The 23,556-nt window shown below is 36.3% G+C and overlaps 2 protein-coding genes across 6 annotated transcripts in view; one reads left to right on the top strand and one right to left on the bottom strand.

Moving 5' to 3' along the window:
• Window positions 1-421: 421 nt before the first annotated feature.
• Window positions 422-3,683, top strand: EMB2076 (Pentatricopeptide repeat (PPR) superfamily protein). The gene is made up of 2 exons (XM_086433742.1): window positions 422-2,475; window positions 3,230-3,683. Exons 1-2 carry the CDS (start codon window positions 844-846, stop codon window positions 3,434-3,436), a joined length of 1,839 nt encoding a protein of 612 aa, XP_086289868.1. The 5' UTR covers window positions 422-843; the 3' UTR covers window positions 3,437-3,683.
• A 2,831-nt stretch (window positions 3,684-6,514) lies between these two features.
• Window positions 6,515-23,556, bottom strand: part of LOC147405862 (SNF2 domain-containing protein / helicase domain-containing protein / HNH endonuclease domain-containing protein) — a 67,646-nt gene continuing 50,604 nt past the window's right edge. For all 5 annotated transcript variants that reach the window (XM_086433737.1, XM_086433738.1, XM_086433739.1 and 2 more), the window contains 12 exons: window positions 20,556-20,621; window positions 20,376-20,474; window positions 19,593-19,922; window positions 19,334-19,459; window positions 19,120-19,227; window positions 10,969-11,283; window positions 10,224-10,411; window positions 10,051-10,153; window positions 9,570-9,715; window positions 8,519-8,598; window positions 8,103-8,266; window positions 6,515-6,931 (listed from right to left, as the gene is read on the bottom strand). In XM_086433737.1, coding sequence (XP_086289863.1) covers window positions 6,794-6,931; window positions 8,103-8,266; window positions 8,519-8,598; window positions 9,570-9,715; window positions 10,051-10,153; window positions 10,224-10,411; window positions 10,969-11,283; window positions 19,120-19,227; window positions 19,334-19,459; window positions 19,593-19,922; window positions 20,376-20,474; window positions 20,556-20,621 — 1,863 coding nt within the window. In that variant the 3' untranslated portion in view covers window positions 6,515-6,793. The remainder of the gene's footprint in view (window positions 6,932-8,102; window positions 8,267-8,518; window positions 8,599-9,569; window positions 9,716-10,050; window positions 10,154-10,223; window positions 10,412-10,968; window positions 11,284-19,119; window positions 19,228-19,333; window positions 19,460-19,592; window positions 19,923-20,375; window positions 20,475-20,555; window positions 20,622-23,556) is intronic.

Raw genomic sequence — 23,556 nt, 5'->3', positions numbered from 1 at the left:
TATAGACTCCAAAAATAACAATAGAGACTCTTAAAATAATAATACTTCTAAATAATGAAAATTCCTAATTGAAGAACAACTCTTAACCCATAGTAGAAACTCCTAATATAAACTCCTAAAAAATACTTCTAATAAGCCAGGTACTGATCCATGTATCTGAATCACTGATTTTCCCTTTTTCAAGGCGAAGGCTAAACTCGTTCAAGACCAAGACGTATCATCCGAGTTAACTCGGTATCTGGGCTGAATGATACAAACACACAGGTTCCGTTTTTTGGCCGAGAATTAATACCTCACGTCTCAAACATATTGGAAAACTTGTCCGAGATGACTCGGTATCGGGCTTGGACGAGACGAGACGAGACGCGAAACCGAGTTTTAAAATCATGACTTCAAGTCTTCAACGAGGTGGGGTTTTAATCCACTATGAAAATTTTAATGTTTTATTCGTTTCAACTACTGAAGGCTTAAACTGAGGTCGGTTTTCTTTTTAGATGTTGTTCAAAATCACTTTTTTATTTTCTTCTGCATTTTGAACCTTGGAATTGCTTCTTTGTAAATGGGTTTCTTCAAGTTTCAAGTTGTGGGATTGCTTTCTTTTCATGATGTGGGTTGTTTCTCACAGCTATGAAAAATCATATTTGTTTCATTTATAAAATCTGAATCAGTGGGGAAAAAATCACTTTTTCTTCAAGTTTCAATCTTAGAAGTGTCTCAGATGAGATGTAACATCCTTTAATTGACACAAAAATCTCTTTTTTCCTCCCCTTCATTTTCAAGCTTGGGATTGCCAGTTTGCTCACTAACTGCTTGAATAAAGATACTTCCTTTTGGTGCCCAATTATGGTTGAAATGTTAAGAAGTCCATTTGCAATTAACATCACATCTCATGGATCACATAGCCAACACCGCCACCCCCGCGAAAATAAAATGTGTGTTCATTGTTTTCGTTGTAAATTGAATTTTGGTTCAGCTAACAGAAAATCAAACAAAAAGCATGCCTGGGGGCATGGCCTAAAAAAGGTGGTGTATGGAGTTCGGAAAATGAGGATCACAGAGGCCAATTGGGTATTTGGGTCTACAAAAGTAAAGATAAATATGGTCATTTTCGCTGGTTTCGAATATGGGTTGGTTTGTGAAGACGAGAAAGACGAAGTATTGATTCCAAAAGGAGAAGATGAAATGGGTATTGTTAGTTGTGAACATGTTTTGCCTCCTTGGGGAAACGTAGAGAGTCGAGAAGATCACATTGTTGAACCTCTAGGAGGTGACCCGTCTTCTAATTGTGGGAGAGTGGCTTCTATGCTTGAACCCAAGCTGCATTTTTTAGAGGAAAGGGACGAAGAGATATTGTCGAGAAGGTTGTTGGGCCTTAGTAGATCAAATAAGGTTCGAAGTGCTTTCGAATTGTATATGTCGATGGAGGTTTCAGGTCTTCAACCCAATCTCCATGCCTGTAACTCTCTTCTTTCTTGTCTTTTAAGGAATGGGTTGGTCAATGATGCCTTGAAAGTCTATGAGATGATGAAGAAGAAGGAGATGACTACGGGTCATACATATAGTTTGATTCTCAAAGCGATTGCAACCACTTGTGGTTGTGATGCAGCCCTAAAAATGTTCATAGAATTGGAAGGTGAAGGTACGGTGAAGAATGGTTTTGATGTAATCGTTTACAACACGATGATATCGATTTGTGGGAAAACAAACAATTGGGTCCAAACGGAGAGAATATGGAAACGTTTGAAGGAAGATGGTCATAGGGCAACCACAATTACTTATTGCCTATTAGTTAGCACTTTTGTTCGTTGTGGTCAGCCCGAACTGGCTTTTGATGCTTATGGCGAGATGGTTCAAGACGGATTGAAACCCAGTGAAGATGTAATGAAAGCTATAATATCTTCATGCACGAAGGAGGGGACATGGGATTTGGCGTTCAGTGTCTTTCAAGATATGTTGAACAATGGGTTCAACCCAAATAGTATTACCTACAATTCCTTGATCAACTCTCTTGGAAAAGCTGGTAAAGTCAAATTGGCATTTAGGGTTTTTGATATCATGAGATCTTCGGGTCATACACCTGATGTATACACATGGAATGCATTGCTTGGTGCTTTGCACCGGGGGCACAGATACGCCGATGCTCTTATGCTCTTTGAGAGCATCAAAAGTGAGAAGAGTTCTCAGTTGAATCCCCACTTATATAATTCAGCACTAATGTCTTGTCAAAAGCTTCGTTTATGGGATCGATCTTTGCAGCTTTTGTGGCAGATGGAAGCTAGTGGTTTGTCAGTTTCAACTTCATCATATAATCTTGTTATTAGTACTTGTGAGGTTGCAAGGAAGCCCAAAGTTTCTTTGCAAGTTTATGAACATATGGTTCACCAGAAGTGCACCCCTAACACATTCACTTATTTGTCGTTGATAAGAGCTTGTATCTGGGGATCTCTTTGGTCTGAATTGGAGGAAATCCTAGATGTAAGTTTCTTAATACATAATCACCATCATCAAAATTTTACATCTTATCTCATATATTGGGATTGGCAACATAAATCTTGTTTCTCCATTACTTTCTTAGTATATGGTGGAATTTTTTTTTTAATTTATTATTATTATTATTATTTGAGCCAGAACTTGGCTGATTTCCCTCAATTTGTGTGGAATGATAAGATCTGATCTGAAATATAGATATTCATATTTTGATGATAATTCAATCTATCTTTTATAAGTTTGCCCATTTATGATGGGTCAAACTTGAAAAAAAAATTGGAATTAAAATTCTTTTTCAAGAGAGAACTGATCTTTTTAACATATGTACTTTTGTGGTCTTTTATGCATTCATTTTCTTTGAGAGCTGCTATTGGCACCCCAACTTTTACTTATTACATCCCAATTAAGAAAAAGTCAATGGTGAGAATAAGTAAGAGTTGGGGTGCCAATAGAAACTCTCTCTCTCTCTCTTTTTGTTTAGTTTTCTATTTGTTAGATTTAGGATTTTATATGAGCCTGATCTTAATTGTAGACAATTGTTGAAGTTGTTTGAATGTGTTATAATGCTTTGTAATATTGACGTGACTTTGAACCAAGCTTTTTGTAGTGTTTGAATGGTGTGTTTTAATCTTTAATTAGGGTGTGATAAATAATTTAAGAAATTGGTGTGTAATAAGTAAAAGTTGGGGTGCCAATAGCATCTTCTGTTATTTTTAACATGAATATCATTTGTGTTTGGCAGCATGTCACACCCAATGTGTCTATTTACAATGCAGTCATTCATGGGATGTGTTTGCGAGGGAAGATCATATCGGCAAAGAAGTTGTACATGAAAATGTGTGAGAGTGGGTTTAAACCTGATGGGAAAACATGGGCATTGATGAATCAGAACTTGACAGAAGATTGGGTTACACGAAATAACAAGTACCATTCTCGTACTCGTCGCTAAGCGCAAGAGATTAAAATAGGACTACAGAATTTTACAGTTATACATAGAGTTACTTCACAATGAACTTTATCTGACTTCCTTTCGTATGTAACCCAAAATTGCACATCTTTAACCCTTGATTCATGTTAATGAATCTTTCTTAAATGTTTATAAGTACAAGAGAAAAAGGGTGGTGTTGTGCTTCCACTGATGCAAATGTGATAGAATTGTTCATAATATGTGTATTTCTTTTGCTTGATATTTTCAATATTGATTTCATTGCACATTGAATGCTTGGACCTGTTTCTGTTTTAAATGTTATAGTAGTCCCAATAGGTAATGAATTAAGGGAAAGGCAATTGACAAGGTTTGATTATGTGCAACAAAAACTGAGAGCAGCCCAGTTAGAAGCAACTTGCAATTGGAATTTCTAAGTGTGTGTGTGCGCGTGTTGTCACGGCCATACTGGAATAACAGCGGAGGGGCCGTGCGGCACGCTAGTTCGTGACCCAACTAAAGCAAGCCTTTAGCATGCCAAATGTGGCACAATGCTTTGGTGCTTCTACGGCTTGCACAAATGTGACATAAGCTGAGGGGTCCCCACAACCACAGCACATTCCGCTTGAGTTTTGGTCCAAGAGTCTCATGGAACACCCGTCTCATGTGGAACGGGATAGCCAATGTCCCCTATAGGGACTCTTCGAGGATACCATGCATCTGACCCAATTATGGCGTATAGCGATGGTACGGGTCGAGCCTCAAGACTCTATGCGTGCCGCAGTGCAGTTGTCCTACTGACTGTCTCGAGGCGTTTCCTAGTGCATGTAAGAGAGAGAGAGAGAGATAGAGAGAGAGAGCTGATATATATTTTTTTAATTTGCAAGTAAGACTAGATTTGAAGACACTTGAATAAACAGAAACATGTTTTTAGATAGAATTGATTGACGGAACATCATTTGTTCATTGATCGCAGACTTTTATGATGGTTGAACTTGAAGGGATATGATTTGTTCATTGGTCTCCTGACTTTTTGTGATAATTGTTTGAAAATGATGATGAAGATGGTTGTTACTTCATTCTTGTTCCCCATTATTCGTTCAGGCTATTTTCCCTTCTTTTGTTGACAACTGCAAAATTCATTAAAAAATAAGAAAAATTATATTTGCACCCCAGCTTTTACTTATTACATCTCAATTACTTATATTATTGGGTAAATGACTATTTTGTCTAATGAATATAGGAAAATGCATATTCTAGTACATTGTTCATTTTAATTCCCAAATCATGCTATTTAGCGAGATCATCACTTTAATAAAATCAGTGAGATTGTCACTTTTCAAATAAACATCAGCGATCTCGCTAATTTTTATCAGTGAGATCGTCACTTTAAAATACCTGCGATCTCGCCATGCATGTTTTTGGGATTAAAATGAACAGTGTACTGAAACGGGAATTTTGAATTTTAACAATTTTTGGAATTTTCTCTTAATTATATCCATCTTTTTAATTAAAGGAAGGTAATTTAGTAAAATCACGTGGTAAAATAGGTGATATTATTTGTTTACCTCCTGAAAATGTAAGATTAGAGATACCTTATTTTTTCAAACGGTTGACATGTCCCTTTACCAACGTCTTCTAGGAGAGACTGACATAAATGACCTAAATGCCTTACTTGTGGCTGATTTTCTCCCCCAAACCAGACATCTTTAACCTTAAAAGGGTAAAATCAACAACTGTTGTTCGTAGAGCATACAATATTCTGTGAATATTTCACATACATGACAAGAGTTGATTAGTCTTTCAACTTCCCCAAAAATCTTATATTTTTCTTGAATTTAGAAGGTTTTAGGAGAGAGAATCTTAGTTTGAAAATGTGCCTAACTTTTTATTTCCCTAGAGTTTGAAGATCCGGGTTTTGGAGAGGAAAAATCCAGGGTTTTTATGGTAAGAGCCGAAAAGGTTAAGGATAAAGAGCATTTATGTCATTTTCTGTTAGTTTTTTCAAGAAGTCCATGGTCAAGAGTGTAATCAGTTTAAAAACATAGTTATTGACCACACGTAGCATACATAACTAGAATTGCTAATTGGTATTGAATGGGTATAGAAATTGGAACATTGTAACCTTTGGTTCCTCTTTAGTTGTTGGGGAGCTCTCAACAATTAGTATTATGATCGACAAACTTGACTAAAAAACAATACGAGATATGAAGTTAGCGGGTTTGCGTTGAACCTAATTATGTGTGGGGCATAATTGTGTCAAACAGGTAATAATGTTCAGGTTAGGACAACAACCCATTTATGCCATTTTACTCGTTTGACCATTGGTATATCGACATATTATGTTGATTTGTGTACAACTTGACCCATATATATTCCATTTAAATCATGAAACATAGGTATTTCAAATATCAACAAAGATTTAAGCAATTTGTAAAACTAAAATCCCTATTAAGGACTTTTTCACTTTCGACAAACAAGTAATCAAATTATAATCATGTCATATTCACAAGTTATGCATGTTGAAAACGGCAAACCTTAACCTGTTTATTAAATGGGTACATTTTATTTGCAGCTTATTTGTATAAATCACAATGTATGAATTAAATTTTCTAATTGTATATGTGCACATTTTATGAATGACAACACAAACAATGTTGTCAAATAGCATATGCAACCATGTGCGACCAACACATGCTGCTCGCATATGCCATTTCACACATTGCATATACGGTGACGTATGTTGTAAGAGGAAAAAATGTTTAAATCTCAATTCTTGAGTAGTTTTCTGTTTCTTTTAAATCTTGAGAGTTACCAGTTGAGAATGAGAGAGTGACTTGAGTTGAGACTTGAACTTTGAGAGTAATAATGTAGAGTAGAGATTAGAGAATATTTATAATTATGTGAATATATTAAAAAATGTAATGAGATTTAAGAGTTGGAAGCTTTGTGAGAGTAAGAAAGAGATTAGAAGGTAAAATAGATGTTGTAAAAGGAGTACTGGGGGTAGAAGTGAGATATTTATGGGAGAAAATGTGTTTAAGCTAAAAAAAATAAAAAAATTTATGTTCAAATATGACTGCTGGACAATATTCCATCACATACAAAAATATGTCAGCACATATTGTGCAGATAGCATAACTTCATATATGCGATGGTAGAATATGTGAAATTCAACTTGGAAAAGGCATATGCATATGCGACCGCATTTGACAACATTGAACACAATTATGCTAAAAATATCTGTCATTGAATCATTATTCCTTGGCATTCTAAGAAGCAGATTGGGTATAGAGCCAACATTCAAGAACCCTCAGCAATTTCATTAAATATTACCGAATTTTCTCAAAAAATTCACTCAGCTCTAGAAAATCTTCTCCATTAATCATTTTCGTTGGATTTCTGTTCATCACTTCCAGTGATGGTTGTTTCACCTCTAGAGTATGCACTGCCAGGCACCGTAACTAATAGATCATCCACAACTGTATTCTCTCCCATTTCCAAGTGCTTGTTGTCGTCCTGAAAGCCATAAAAACACTATTAGTGTTTTATTAATAGTCACACTTAAAACATTGGAGAGTTGGTGGAAGAAAAATAGCAGAATTTGATCTTTCGAGGGATGCATGAAGAAGATTAAAAAAATGCAGCTCTCTTCTATTGCCACACTATCTTTTACTAAGAGCACCCCAAGATGTGTGATAATTATTTGTTGGTATCATTTGAATTGGTGTCCTGTTTGTAAAAGTTGGGGTGGCAATAGAATCTCTGAAAAAGAAACCAGAACAATATTCAGCATGGTCATGTGGCAATGAGAGAGTCAATCTGAGTATCAGAATAACCAAAAATTCGGAAAAAAAAAACATGTATCAAAAGCATCTTGAAAACAACTCTTTTGACTGGTGAGTGAACTTATTATTTGGAATTTGGGATAAACATGATCATATCATAAGCTTTGAGAGCTGCTACTGGCACTCCAATTTAAAAAAAAAAGTGAATGGTTGACAATAAGTAGAAGTTGGTGTGCTAATAAAAACTCTCTTTTTTTCAATTAGATTTCAATTTTTAGGTTTAGGATTTTATATGAGACTAATCCTACTTGTGGACAACTGCTGAAATTGTTTGAACGAGTGTTAAATGTTTAGTAATGTTGAGATAATAATTTGAGCAAAAACTTTGTAACATTTTAATAGTGTGTTTTAATATTTAATTGGTGTCATAAATAATTTAAGAAATTGGGGTGTAATAAGTAAAAGTTGGGGTGCCAATAGCAGTCCCCTAAGCTTTTTGGACATGGATTTACCGACTGTATAACTAAATTACATGATAATTTTTATTAAGCAAAAAATTTGGGGAGAAGCCAACTGATAAACATTTGATTATCAAATTTGTGGTTTGCATAAGATAAAGTGCCATTCCTAGGTCTATACTGACCATTGATACTCAATAGAAGGTGCAGAGTCTAATCCATGACAGTTTTATCAGACGATCCAGCCTTCATATTACATGTCATGGATGGCCCTTAGTTTCAAGTCGTTTGATCAGTCAATGATAACATATACCCTATGACACTGTTGAGACTTGAGGCCTCACGTCATTACTTAAAGCTATAGAATAATTTCAGTTCTTTCAGTAGATACCTTAGACAAAAGAAATAAAGAAAACTAATCAACTAGAATTCAATGGCCTCTACCTTCAAATTAGAGTTCATCCGGTCTGTCCTTTTAACATCTTTGAGCTCACGCATGACCAATCTGAGTTGTTTCCTAGCCTCGCGTTGTTCAGAGCATTGAACTGCAGTAACTTCATAATGACAGGCCACACAGAGAGTCCTCATGTTATCTAGATTGCATTCCCCTATCCAAAAAACAGAAAAAAAAAAAAAAAAGATGGTAATATTAAGGCTTCAAATATGATGTCGCAGCAATTCGATATTGTAGATGGAACAAATTGTCTTGAGGTTCAGTGATCGTTATCAACCAAGCCAGGTCCAAATGATCTAGCTGAGTTTCAATTACCAAGTTTATATCAATTAATGTCAAGAATTATTTATTTTCATTGAGTGCGTGCCCTTGAACAATGATTTGAAAGATATATCAAGTTGCACACCTCCTCCTCTCCGGACAGGTACTATGTGGTCCGCATGCCATGCATTGCCCGCTTTCGGTTGTTGTACAAGCTTATCAAGTCTGCAAGATGTTGAACAATAAAAATCTATCAAAAAGCTGGACAACAATTGTACATCCACATGTTAACACTGTTCATGGAGTAAAAGAAATTCAAAATTCAGTGCAAAGTGCTAGTAGTTGCGTTGAGCATATAACCTTGCATCCAACTACAATGCCTGAAATGGATATTTTATGAAAAATAGGAAGTCCTTTTTATATAGCTAAGTAATATATTACAGCTCAGCACACATTCATGAAGTCGCATTCTGTAAGATTAACATCTATAATTTTTATATAAGTAAATGTATAAACATTAATGATGTGTTTGATTGAATATTTTATGAGTTTAACCTGTTAAACCATTTAAATCCTTTGTTCATCTTCAAGTATTCATGGATCACAAATGCAAGAAAGGGATTGCTCATCCTCCTATCGGATTGTAAGCCACTGCTTCAATGAAAGAGAGACCGTTAATTTTATTCATGTTTTTATATCTGCTTTCACTATCTCAATCCATGTTGTTGATGTTCCTCTCACTCTTCAAAATCTTGAACTTCCACCATTTCCTAACTGAGGTGGTAATTGAACGGTCTTCATTCCACATGATCAATAGGTGATATTCCTACATTTCCACAAATGCGTTCATTTCTACTTTTATTTTCCTTAGTCTTTCTACTCAGTATGATCACTTGCTATGCTCACTAAGAAAAGTTTGTTTCCTAATTACCCAATATTCAGCTCCATAAAAAGCATAAACGATCTTACTATCATTTTAGAAAATTCTACTTTTAATTTGATTGAAATATGTCGCTTGTTTTATTTTTTTATGGCTCAGTCTAAGTCACCAGTCTCTGCAACATTTAAGCACATTAAACTGCCTTCAGAAGAATCATTTTGCACCATAGCATTGGACAGGAAAAGTTGGCACATGTAACAAGCAAATTTACAATGTCACAATTCTCATGTATTAATTAAAACGTAACAGGACTCACAATTTCTTCCGACTAGCCACCTTTGGAGCTACCTTCTTAATGTACTTTCGCCGCTTTGCAACAGATAAGGGTCTTATGCATTTTACAAGTTTATGACAGTCCAGGTTGCAGACTTTGCAAATGCCGTGTTCTATTTTGAAAAGTTCCTGGAAAACCTCAAGAACGTTACTCACAAACTAACATATACTGACTACCAGACAAGATTAAAGGATAAATATAAATAATCAAGTTGGAACATCAGCAGGAAAACATCTCCAATTGCATCCAAGAAAATCTGGACTATAGGCAAAAGGGAGCTTCTATTGCCACACCAACTTTTGCTGAGCCACCCCAAGATGCGTGCTAATTCTTTAGTGATTTACATATTAATTGGGGTGGTGATAGCAAAAGTTGGTGTCGCAATAGAATCTCTCTAGGAAAAAGTATATCTGTACTCCAATCAGTATTTAAGTACAATAAAATATGAGATTAATGTCCTAACCTGCCGTAGGAAACTTCGATTGGTTCTTAGACGATATTCTACAGCGCAATCCAATTTACAGAATAGATCCTCAAAATATTCGGGAGTCTTAGCAAGTTTGCCCCTGAAATAGATCGTATATTAAATATATACTACAAGGAATTACTGTGAGGGATTATTGATTGGGGAGTTACTTGCACGGTCTTTGGCACAGCATACAAAGTGGTTCATCCGCCATGGTCCAACCCTGAATGCATTTCTTTTCCTTCTTACCATGGCCACTACATACAGTAACCTTCTTCCACACAGCATTTTCAGGCAACATATAGCTTATCTCATTCAAAGGTGTAGTACGTCGGTTGCTTCCACCTTTCAACAGTCCCTGTAAAAGTAAACTATTTGACTAACATCTTATCTAACTTCGCCAAATTGAAAAGAAAAAGAATAAATAATCAAGTTTTTTTTTTTTACTATGAATTCAATAGATTATGAAAGAGTCCGACTAGCCTTACTAAGGGTCTTGGGCTCACCTTGTGACATTCAAAAACATGATCTGATGCTTCAGGGTTGCAGAGGACAAAATCCTATGAACATTGAAAAAAAAAAAAAAAAATTCGCTGTTGAATTTTAATTTTAAATTTTGGAGTTTGGTGGAAGTTCGGTAGCCGTCCATTTTCAAAACCTTGGATCAAGCCCAAAAGCAAATGTTTTTTGTAATTCTTTTTTTTTTTTTTTCTGAATCTGAATTCTTCCATGAAATCTAGAGGGCTCTATTGTTGGATTGCTAATGTGGTAATCCATTTGAGCAAAACAACCCTTAGTAAGGCTTAAAGTCTTACAAAGTTAGTAAGGAAAATGTTCTTCATTTTAAAAAGGTTACATGAAGTAATATGCATGCCCAAGGAAAAGTCAGTATGTTTAAGTTCTTAAAAGACATACCCCACTTCCATGGTCACGGCTTTCTTTCAGAAAGGAAAGCTCAAAGCGCAATGGGCATTGTAAAGGCTTCCCAAGCAATTTCTTTTGTTGGATGGGTCTTAAATCATTCCAGTCCTTGATGAATTTCAGAATAACATCTTGGTATGCTGGATTTTCCTTGATACAATTTTTATTTATTTTCTTGCATACATTTGAAGCGGAAGTATTCTGTGACTCAAGTTCATCCGGGCGGAAATTCTCAAAGATCGGACTTGGTCTTGAATCTTTTCCTAGAATGCAAGCGTACAAGTGGATCCGTCCGGTATATTGACTTACCTGCAAAAGTATAGGAAACATTCAAAACTAATCCCATATGTGGTTGCTTTCACCATGTTCAATGCCAACTAGTTAATAGGAGTATACTGGACTAATTGATCACTTTAATCAGTGCAGTGCTAACGAACCAAGTACTCCAAAAGACCGATCTGTTGGAGAGGGGGAGTACTATGAATATTAGAGGTCACAGGGCTTAAGTGGGGCATGACACACCCGAGAGTGGATGAGATATATACACTCAACACTCCCCCTCACCCGTAAGGGTGGAAAAAATCAACCTCCCGACCTATATGAATCTAGTGCTCTGATATCATATTAATGACATAGCGGAAGTGTGTGAATCAAAAGATTCAATAGGTTGTGTTCAATGGAACACTCAAAATTAATTTGAATTAATAGATTCAATTGATAAACAAGCAATAGCTTAAAAGAAAATAAAGCATAAAGCTAAAAAGTAATTAAGAGAGAAAAGATAATTGAATTGATGATTATTGAATTTACGGATTTTGAGCTCCTTATTTAGAGAGCTCCATTATAACAATTTCGAATGCTACTAAAATACTAAAAATTAACATTCCTAATATATCTATAACATAATACTAACTTTCTAATCCTATTATAACTCAAATTGGACACTTCTAAGCACTTCTAATTATAGCATAAATAATAAAAACGGATTTAAAACAAATTAGAAACTAACAAGGAATTGTACTACTAACATAACCATGAAATAGAAATCCTACAAAACTTTAACTAGGATTGTAGATGTCCTACACCAAGCCCCGTTTCTTTGAGAAAACTCGTCCCCAAGTTTGGCGTAGGAGTAGAAAAATCATCCTCCAAAAAGCAAGGATAAATGTCCTTTACGTTGAATGTCAAGGATATGTGCATTTCATCAGACAAATCCACCACATAAGCGTTATTGTTAAGTTTCTTCAAGATATGAAACGGTCCAAATTTCTTTAGCTTGGTCTGTTTGTAAGTTCTAACAGGGAAGCGATCTTTACTAAGATAAACCATGACCAAGTCTCCTTCATAGCTCTTGAATCGTCTATGCTTATCAACATTTGTTTTATACTTTTCATTAAAAGTTTCAAGGTTCTTCTTCATTTGTCCATGGAACCAGGAAGGCTCTCAATCATGTCATGGGTTGCCACATTGGAGTTGGGCCAGAAAGAAGTTGCACATAATCCAAATTATGATTAGGTGCTTTGGAATAGACTTTCAGGAATGATGCGTAATTTGTAGAATGAGGACTGAATTATAAACGAATTCAGTTTGTGCAAGTGCCAAGTCTCGTTGCCTCAATTTGTCACCGGAAAGGTATGGAATCAAGTTGCCAAGAGTATGGTTCACAACTTCTCTTTGTTTATCTGTTTGAGGATGGGCGGTGCTTGAAAACTTAAGTTCATTTTTCAGTCTAACGCATAGCCTTCCAAAGCCAACTCAAAAACTTAAAAGTCATGATCCGATGTGATGGACTTGGGGATGCCATGTAGACGTACAACTTCACGAAAGAAGAGGTTGGCTATATTTACCACATTGTGAGTCTGGTGGCAAGGGATAAAGTATGCCAACTTAGAAAAACGATCAACAACTACGAAGGTGGAATCAATGTGGTTTGCTTGTCCTTTCCCTTTTTGGTATATGATGCAGCGACGAACAAAATCTTTAACATATTTCTTGAGGGACTTCCAAAAGTACCGTTCTTCCACAAGTGCAATGGGCTTGTCTCGTCTAAAGTGTCTTGAGAGTCCGCCACCATGTAACTCTTTGATAAGATGCTCACGAATTGAACCATTGGGAATGCATAACCTTGTTCCTTTGAAGAACCCATCTTGAACCACAAACTTTGAAGTACCTTGTTGTCTCGAGTTGCACTTTTCCCACATAACTTAGAATTCTGGGTCATCAATGTAGAGTTCTTTGAGGACGTCAAAACTTAACACATTGCTCCTTATAATAATGAGCAAAAAATCTCTATTTTGCGAGGTATGAGAAGGACTACGACTCAGTGCATCAGCAAGACTAAAGCTTTGATTCCCACAGAATTCTCAGTTCTCGACTTCCCGTAACTGAACTACTAGTTTAGTTTCTCTGATCAGCCTAGCTACCGGCACTTAAGTACCGTTCCTTTATTGTTGAGGCCAGATTTATGTTGAATAGTGAAGTTGAACTCCAGAAGCAAGGTGATCCATGAAGGATGCATGCAGTTGGTCAGACTTTGATTTTGGATGAATTTCAAGGCTTGGTGGCCCACATAGAGTACAAATCCATTTTGAATAAAGTAATGCCTCCACTTTCTAAGAACACAAACAACGACATAGAATTCTAGTTCATACGTACTCCACTTTTGTTTTGCCTCCGTTAGCTTACTAAGGAATTCAATAGGCTTTCCTTCTTGAGATAAAATAGCTCCTACTCCATGTATGGAAGCATCACAATGGATTTCAAAAAGTTTGTTAAAGCAAGAAAGTGCCAAAATAGGGGCAAAAGTAATTTTAGCCTTTAAGAGATGAAAGTTAGCTTCAACATCATTGGTCCAAGTAAATTTTTTGTTCTTCCATGTGTTAAAGGTGCTGCGATGGAGCTTAAGTCCTTAATGAAATGCCTACAGAAAGATGCTAACCCATGAAAACTTTGAGCTTTGACGGTTGATTTTGGAGAAAGCCAATCCCTTATGGTAGCAACTTTAGTTTCATCCACGTGCATACCCTCTTTGGAGACTACGTAACCCAAGAAAAATACTGAAGACATGAAAAAATGGCACTTCTTCAAGTTGATGTAAAGAGAGTTGGCTTTTAGAGCCTCAAAAACAGTCCATAGATGCAAAAGGTGCACCGTATCAGATTTGAAATAAATTAAGATATTAAAATAGACCACAACGAACTTACCAATGAAAGGTTGTAGTACTTGGTTCATGATGCGCATAAAAGTGTTAAGCACATTTAATAAACTAAACGGCATAACTAGCCATTCATAAAAGTCATCCTTGGTCTTGAAGGTTATTTTCCATTCATCTCCGGGTTGGATCCGTATTTTGATAGTAGCTAATTTTCAAGTTGAATTTGGAAATATGGTTGAACCTGTTAGCATGTTGAACATCTCATCAAGCCTTGGAATCGGAAAACGATACCTTATAGTAATTTCGCTCACCACACATTTATCAATATGCATTTTCAATGTACCATCCTTCTTAGGTACCAACAAGGCCAGAATCGAGTCTGGACTAAGGCTTGGTAGAATGAGACCCTTGGAAAGTAAGTTTTCCACTTGTTCTTTCAATATGTCATGCTCTTGTGGACTCATCCTATACTGGGCAGATTTGGGAGGACTTGAACCGGACAGGAAGTCATGAATCCAGTAACTCCGAAGGAAGAACAAAAAAAAAATTTCAAGGAGGGGTTGCACTTAAAAAGGAATTTGAGTAGGAGAGTATCGATTGGAAGATTACACTACCACAACGAACACTTGGCTTGTTTCCTTTAAGTTATCATTGATGTTGGTAGAAAGAAAACATGTTCTCTTCTCCTTAGCTAGTTGGGCAGCCTTGAGCTTGACATAGGAAGGATGTATGATCACTTTGACACCAATTGCATGAAAGAATAAGTGTTGGCCTTTTTCCAATAGACTATATCATTATCATGAAGCTAAGGCCTTCCCAAGAGGATGTGGCATGCTCTCATTGGGATGATGTCACAAATAACCATATCTTTATATTGCCCAACTGTAAAAAAAAAGGAAGCATTGATTGGTTACACTCTTCTTGCATTCATCGTCTACCCAACCTATAAAATAAGATCTAGGGTGTTGTATGGTGGGCAACTTGAGTGCATCAACCATGTGACTTGAAATTATATTTTCTGAACTTCCACTATTTATAATCAATTGGCACAACTTGCTTTACACCTTGTATATAGTTCGGAAAAGACGATGTCGAGTTGAAGGATCAACATGTTGTACTTACAATAAATTGCGAATAACACAACTTAGATATTCACCTTCATCCTCCTCATAAGCCTCAAAGATGACAGCAGCATCGTCATCAACATAGTCTTCGTCATTTTCATAATCAGCCTCGGCCACTAATGCTTGCTTGCTACAACACACTTCGGAGGTATGAACCATTTTCCCACACTTAAAACGCTTATTTTTCTTTGGGTGGTGTGATTGGGGTAGAGAGTGTTGGAGTTACATGGCTGAAATGGTTGGAAGAGCTGGTTGGATGGTGGAGGTGGAACTTGAGAGGTTGAATCATGGTTGTTATTGTCATAAGGGGGCTGATTGCAGGATGGATAAGGTTGATAAGATGGAAGGGTAGATTGTGAATAGTTTGACCTCCAATTGTTGGTATAAGAAAGGTGAGAAAAAGTACGAGAATCAAGCATAAAGAATTCTACCTTTAGGGCATTGTTTATGGTCGCGTGCAAGCTTGAGTATTAATCCAATTTCTCTTAAATTCTTCTATTCAACCCATTGATGAAACGTTTAATAGTTTGGTCTCTATTCTTTTAAAGTACATTCCTTAGGAGAAGACGAGGAAGTCATCAACATATTCTTGTACACTTTGAGACCCTTGCCTACAATTTTGTAGGTTGATGAACAAGGTTTGGATGTAATCTAGTAGTAAGTATCATTGGTTAAGCAATTGCTTCATGACTGACCATAGTTGCCCTTGCCAAAAGCCTTGACGTAGTCGATCTCGTTGGAGATGGTCCCACCAAGAGGAGGTTGCCCCGGTTAGCTTAAAAGACACAAGTTTGACCTTCTTATCCTCCGAAATTTCTATGTAATTGAAGAATCGTTCAACATTGGAGATTCAATCAAGAAAGTCCTCAATGTGCAAAAACCCATTGAAGGTAGGAATATCAGCCTTAAGTCTAGTCAAAAGACCGCTCTTGTTGCGAATATATGAGGATGGGTTATGGATGAACATGCATTCAACCTCCTCAAAATCATGGAAGGGCTGATTTGTGGATGGAGGATAATGGCATCGTCTTGCATTGGCTTCGCGATATGGGGGTCGGTGAGTGTGGGGGGTGTTAGGGGGAAGTTTATCAGGTCAAAATAGGGATGTTTAGTTGGGGGAGGGATAGTATAAGGATCCAATTCATCGATGTAATCCATATATGGGGTTATTATGGTCCTTGAAGGGTCATTGAAATTGTTTGATAAGTTTTGAATGATATTTGAAAGATTAGGGTTAGGAGAAACATTTTGTGGGAGTGGATATGTGGCTATTGAAGGGTGAGGGATTTTATTTTGAGGGTATAGGAGTGATGCGATATAGCTAGAAAGTTGAGGGAGCATGGTATGAGGTGTAGGGAGTGGTGGAGTTTGGGCAAAATCAAAATTATGGGTAAGGTTCTGATTTTGTGGGAATTCGGCTTATCCAGAAGAGTTTTCTTACATTTCTCCTTCTCAATGGTGTTGAGAACCATGCCTTACATTTCTCCTTCTCAATGGTGTTGAGAACCATGCCTTGAACACAAAACTCCAACATAACCATAATTTTGTGGGTGATTTGTTTCTTCAAACTTCTCCAATTTGACTTCCAATTGAGCTCTTAGATAAGGTTTTGTGACAAAATCACCTTCACCAACCATTTTTGTGGATTGTAACAAGGGCTTTGATACCACTTGACATAGTAGAAGCGTGTGAATCAAAAGATTCGATAGGTTTTGTTCAATGGAACACTCAAAATCAATTTGAATCAATAGATTCAATTGATAAACAAGAAATAGCTTGAAAAATAATAAAGCATAAAGCAAAAATGTAATTAAGAGAGAAAAGATAATTGAATTGATGATTATTGAATTTTCAGATTTGGAGCACTTTATTTAGATAACTCCATCATAACAATTTAGAATCCTACTAAAATACTAAATTTAACATTCCTAACTTATCTATAACATAATACTATCTAATTCTATTAGGACTCAAATTAGACATTTCTAAGCACTTCTAGTTATAGCCTAAATAATAAAAACGAATTTAAAAAAAATTAGAAACTAAAAAGTAATTATACTCCTAACATAACTATGAAATAGAATTCGTACTAGAACTAGAAATAGAAATCCTACTAAAACTCTTAACAAGGATTGTAGATGTCCTACATCAATTAACCAACAAACTACTCCAAAAGACTGATCTGTTGGGGGGGGGGGGGGGGGGGGGAGAACTGTGAATATAAGGGGGTCAAGGGGCTCAACTAGGATATGACACACCCAAGAGTGGAGGAAAATACAACCTCAACATACAACAAAAAGGGAGGGCAAGCTCTCATTGCTTGTGCCAAACTCACTTTAATTCTGCAAACGCCCCTAATGGCTAGAAAGAAAGAAGACAAATATTACTATTTCATTCCAATTAAATTGCTACCCAAGACTCAGATGTAAGTATAAAAACTGTCAGCTTTAGTAAGAAAAACATATCTATCAAAATAACTCACCACTAGGAGCACGACAATAAACCTCATTTCAACATGCATGACTTAGAAAGAGTTACATGGTCATGCATCCATGATCCGAGGAGGGAAGGGTAGCTGGATAGAGGAAGGAAGGATTGCTCAAATTTAAAATGAGATTAAAAATTGTCTAGTGGAATTCAAGGGGTTAGCTAAGTAGAGATAGAAAAATATTAACAAAATCATAATTTTTTTTTTTTTTTTTTTATTAGTAGATTTTTGTCAAGAACTTAGCAAAGAAAAAGCATAAAATTTATTAAGAGAGAGGCAAGCCCAAAAATCTCAAAGAATATGAGAAGGCCAAGACAAATGATTACAAAGTAGATACATAATACACGCTTGAAATAATTGTGACGTGTGTAAGAACAAATGGTGAGGAGACAAATGAGTACCCAATTATGACAGGTTTACATTAGGGATTGACTTTGAATCTACATCTGTTTGTTCTAGTTACTGATAAAGTAACTACTTATATTAAAGAGCAGCTCCCTTTGTAGTGTCAGTTTAACTCGTAGATGCAATCTTCATATACTTAGCCGGTAAATTATTTACTCAGCCAAGTCACATGCAACTGTGTTAGTTCCAACTTTGTTGACTTGTGACTTACCAAACACCAGCTACGCCAAGTCCAAGCCAAGCATGAAAGTCAAGAGATATTCTCATTGAACAAGTGATTGTGGTTCTCAAAAAGCTGTGAGAACCTTTCCACTATTACCTTCAATTAGTAGTAAGCATGTCATCTAACTTTGAAATCCCATAAACACAAGCCAATGAGCAAGAGATTCATCATTGTGTAAAGTTCATACTTCTAAGAAATAGCACATGGTAGGAAGAAGTTAAAATAAAGGGAAATTACATTTTGACCCCCTGTAGTTTTGCATAATTCCATATTGACCACCTAACATTTTGACAATTGCACCTTTCACAGACGGTGTTGAAGTTCAGGTGTTATTTTACTATTTTACCCTCTCATTTTACCAGTTTTTATACAATAAATAAATAAATTTTAAAACTATAAAAATTTCTAAGCATATATTCACTCTTAAGCACCAACCCATTTTTTCCCTGGGATATTTTTGTTTATAAAAAAGAATAATATTTTAAAAAGGGTAAAATGGTATCTATAAAAAGTAAAAAAAATGAAATAAAATAAATTTTTAACTGCTTGGTAGAAGGCAAGTAGACAGAAAGGGGGAAAGTGAGCCCGTTAGATAACTATAGAGGACGTAAGTGCAATGGTCAAAACACCCGGGGGGGGGGGGGGGGGGTCGATATAGAATTATACTAAACCATGGGGGGTGAAAGTGCAATTTACCTAAAATAAATAAAACAAAATCTAGTCCAAATAAAATCAGGTATAAAGGTCCCACCTCAAATCGCAGGGAATCTGCAGGGATGGAACTACCAACATCAGCCTTTGTCAGTTCAACAGGTCCGATTCCATCTCCTTCAGATGCTCTATTGAAGATTTTGTCCACCTACATTTTAAATTTACTAAAATATTTGAGAAACAATTGTCTCAGCACTGGGGAATGAAATCCCTTAAAGCATTACGTGTTCCAACAATTCATTTTCATCATTTACCGCATTCAATTTGTCTGTAAGAACTTTGTCAGAACTTTCAGTTCTCAAAATTTCACTAGTATAATCTTCTAAGCTTCCACTTGACACAGAATTCTCAACCATCTCTACAGAAGAAGCCATACTTGCCTGTTCATCCAATTGAATTTTGGTTCAGTAAAATTGAGAACAAGACAGCGGAGTTATGTACCAACAAAGCAATACAAGAGTAATAGGTGTGAATTCAATTTCAACTAGACCTTCAATGACTGTTAAGTTCTACCTTGAAATGAATATAATCTGTTTGGGTTGAATTGATTAGATTGGTTTCGATCCGTATGTTAGATCCATCCTTCTCAGCTATTATCTCGGAAGTGTCAACAGGTTGCATTTTCAGATTTATATCAGTTCTCTCAGAATTTGTTGTCTCTACTTCAGGGAGTTCATCACACACCGTTCTTTCCGATAGCCCATTCTCACCAGTAGTCTTAACGGTCTTACTGACAGGATTTGAAGTTGTAGATCCAATTTTCAAATTTTCACTCTTGTGTACCGAATTTTCATATTTAGAGAAATCCCCTTCATCAAAAACAAAATCAGAAATTCTTTCAACCTGCCAAACCAACAAAGTAATGTGTTAAACAAATTAGGAACCAATTTCCTCATTTGATACTGAGTGGTTTTTGACTCGCAACCAATGGATGTCCAAGTTGATAACAGCCTTCATGTGAGACAGGCATTTGTTATTTAGTACAAAAGCATTCGAGTTCTAATTAACTGTTTATAGCAAAAACCTAAAAGAAGTTCATGAATACGGCTAGTCCCATATAAAAAATAAAAGCAGAGATGATTTCAGGATACAAAAGAATGAAATAATCTACAAAAAAAAATCAAGATTTTTGGACAGGCAAGCAAACAAAAGGAGTTTAACACCTCTTTAATCCCAAAATACTATGGAGGTCACAGAAACCAATGCATTGCTGAGCTGAGTAATAAATTTAATGAACACTTCCAAATTATGTGAATTAATCCTCAAACAAATAGAACAAGAAGGATAAAACTTTACCGCAATTTCTTGAACTGCATCATATTTTCCATTCATCACAGAAGAAACACGTTGGAGACTCTTGTTTAAAATATGCCAACAGGACTCATCTGAAGTATCCTGAAATATGACAGTCCCTCTTAAAAACAACAAAAGATAAAGCCAAAAAATTAGGCAAATCTTTCTGTAAACATTTATCACCTTTGCAGAAAAGATGTATATGTTGACTGCATTGGTTTGTCCTCGCCTATGAGCTCTATCCTCAGCCTTTCACATCAGTTGCAAAAGTGCACATACACAAGACCAAAAATTGAAAGCTTACCAAAATCAAATTAAGGCAAAACAGGAAAATCAGGAACTTAAATCATCTTTAGTTAAAAAAGAGAAGAAAGAAAGCAAGAAAGATCAGACTAATGACCTTGGGGTTTGTTAGACATGCCAGACATAAGTTAATATTCACCTCAAAGGGGGTCTTATGGTGCAGATCCAAGTTTTAGAAGGATTGTTAATGACTAGGAAATGAAAAACAATGCTGCTATTTCCCATTGTCTTTGGGAAGCGCCTGCCACGGAGAACGTGATAAAAAGGATATGGAAATGGTGTTGGAAACCTTAGCAGATTTCACATCTACATGCAAATCAAAGAGAAATGCCCCACTAGAGCAAATGCAAGTTAGCAATTGATTGATGGAACCAAAATAGAAATAAAGACACAAGGAAAAAATAAGAGCACACATGATTTTTATCTGGAAAACCCTCCAATGTGAATGAAAAAACCATGGGACCTAGTCTAGAACTTCCACTACATAAAATAATGCGATACAAGTCTTCTCTGACAAAAAACTAGAGAATATTATGCATCAAAAGTAAAATCACAAGTCTTGGGTAATAAATGCAGCTCACAAATCACAACTTTCTTGACAACCATTAACCTCAAAAGACTGATCTGATGGGGAAGGTGCAATTATAAATATAAGAGGGTCACGGGTTGAGCTGAGGCACGATATGTGAGCACATGACACCCAAGAGTGGATGCGGATAACACAACACTCAACACTGTTGAATATTTTCAAAATAAAATAAGGTTTATTGGTTTGTTTTTTCTTAAGTTAGTTTTTGAAGTTTTTGTGTATATAAGGTTTAGTACCACATCGCTCACAAGTAAGAAAGTGGTGAACCTTATAAGTAATAGTCAACATAGTTAGTTGTATTTGTGTCACACATTTAGGCTTTGATCCAGTGCTTCGAGGTGGTGCGAAGCACCACCCGCGCATGCGCACGTACGACGTGCGAAAGGACGATTGGACGTTTAGGGCACATTGGGCGCTTTGAGGCGGCTTTACACTTCGCACGTACGCATCGTCGCGAAGAGCTGGGGAGCCTTAAAGTTTTCGGGATACGAAACCATCCAACGATTGTGGTTGATCCGTCACGTGTGATGGATCGGGTGCGATCAGCACCGCACGATCAAGTTAGTATCCGATCGGATACGATAGATCGAAATAATACTGGATCGAGAACGATCCGATGCGTTGGATCAAGATAGTACCTGATCAGAACGATTAGGTGTGATGGATGATATAGTACCTGATCAGAAACGATCAGATGCGTTGATTCATGATTGTACCTGATCAGAAACGATTAGATGCGTTGATTCATGATTGTACCTAATCAGAATTGATCAGGTGTGTTGGTTCATGATTGGAATCCGATCAGGAACGATCGGATCCGTTAGATCAAATGGCAACTAATCGAACGCGATCATAACTACTAGATCAAACAGATTCAACTAAAAGGTATTAGTTAAAAGACATGAAACACATACCTTCGATAGGGTGCAATCTGGATCATTAGATCTCAGATAAGGCACAATCTAATGACTATTAGACCAAGAGACATTAAATCATGACTCTTGGTCAACAGACACAAAAATGACTATAAAAAGCCAACCAGAATTCAGATTTCTTCACTGAAAAATTATGTATTCTCCTCTCTCTAAGCTTAAGATCTAGGCATCATCAGTTTCTTAATTTTCCGAATGTTCTAGGCTAAATCAGATCGTACATAATCTGATTTAGTATATTGAGTATAAGGCTTCTTTGTATCCTGAAGGCATTTGTTCGTCGATCCCTTGTGTACTTTGGTTCAATCAATAGGGGAGAATATTTTTCTAAAAGAAATCGAATCTTTTCGAGCCTAGAAGTTATTTTTCTTCCTCCATCGTAATTTTCCAACAAACACTTCCCCTCACCCATAAGGGTGGAAAATTCCTTCAAGGAGTCTTGAACCCGTAACCTATTTGAACCTAGCGCTCTGATACCATGTTGACAATCATTTACCCCAAAAGACCGATTTGATGGGGAAGGCACAACTATGAATATAAAAGGGACACGAGTAGAGCTAGGGCACAATACGTGAGCACATGACACCTGGGAGCGGAGGCGAATAACACAACACTCAACAAACTCTTGGGTAAAATCACATCTCTTGTTCAACTAGAAGAACAAAGAAAAGTCCCACTAAAACAAAGAAGATGCAAAGATTGGTAGAAGAAAGTGGTAAGTCACTACCATTTGTCTTCTTTTTTCCTCTTATCTTGCTCAAGAAAAGAATCTTCCAATTTCTTCATCAACTTCTCATCCTCTAATTCTTTCGCTTCTCCTTTTTTCTTTAATCTTCCATTTTTTCATTAATGAGAAAAAATCCCAAAAAGTCGTTTTATTGGAATGAAGATCAATTAATGCTCTCACAGACAACGAATTCTAACCTTTACCTTGAATTTTGTCAGTTATAGTTTAAGAAAAGTGGGCCCACCCACATGAGCAGGGAACCCCAAAAATAGCTCGTTCTTGACTCGTGAAGAGGGATCTATCATGCTCAAACTTATCATTCTTTTACAATACTCATGATTATCCTTAGTGCCTTAACTTATCATATCCGAAGGATTCTTATCAATATGGATATTCTAAATATGTTGGTCTTCTTGAACATCCTGAATACAAGAATATATATTTCTATACGCTTTGTTTCATAGAGAAAACTTGAATTATTACTAAGACGAATGGTGTTCTGGATGTCATAATAAACGACATACTTCTTATAGCTCCATACCCAAATCCTAAAAGAAGTTCTTCATCCATAGCATTTTTTGTAAGCCTTTGTAGCCGTGAAATATTCTACCTATAGTAGGTAGGGGCAGACAC

Source organism: Akebia trifoliata, chromosome 3 (assembly GCF_017979445.1).
Source record: "Akebia trifoliata isolate Shusen 1 chromosome 3, ASM1797944v1, whole genome shotgun sequence".
NCBI classification, from domain to species: Eukaryota; Viridiplantae; Streptophyta; class Magnoliopsida; order Ranunculales; family Lardizabalaceae; genus Akebia; species Akebia trifoliata.
The sequence above is the reverse complement of the archived record's forward strand: the minus strand, read 5'-3'. Positions and strand labels throughout refer to the sequence as shown.

Coding starts and splice junctions, on each gene's coding strand:
- EMB2076 (XM_086433742.1), top strand. CDS start 844: ATGGTTGAAATGTTAAGAAGTCCATTTGCAATTAACATCACATCTCAT. Junction 2,476..3,229: donor AATTGGAGGAAATCCTAGAT/GTAAGTTTCTTA, acceptor TGTGTTTGGCAG/CATGTCACACCCAATGTGTC.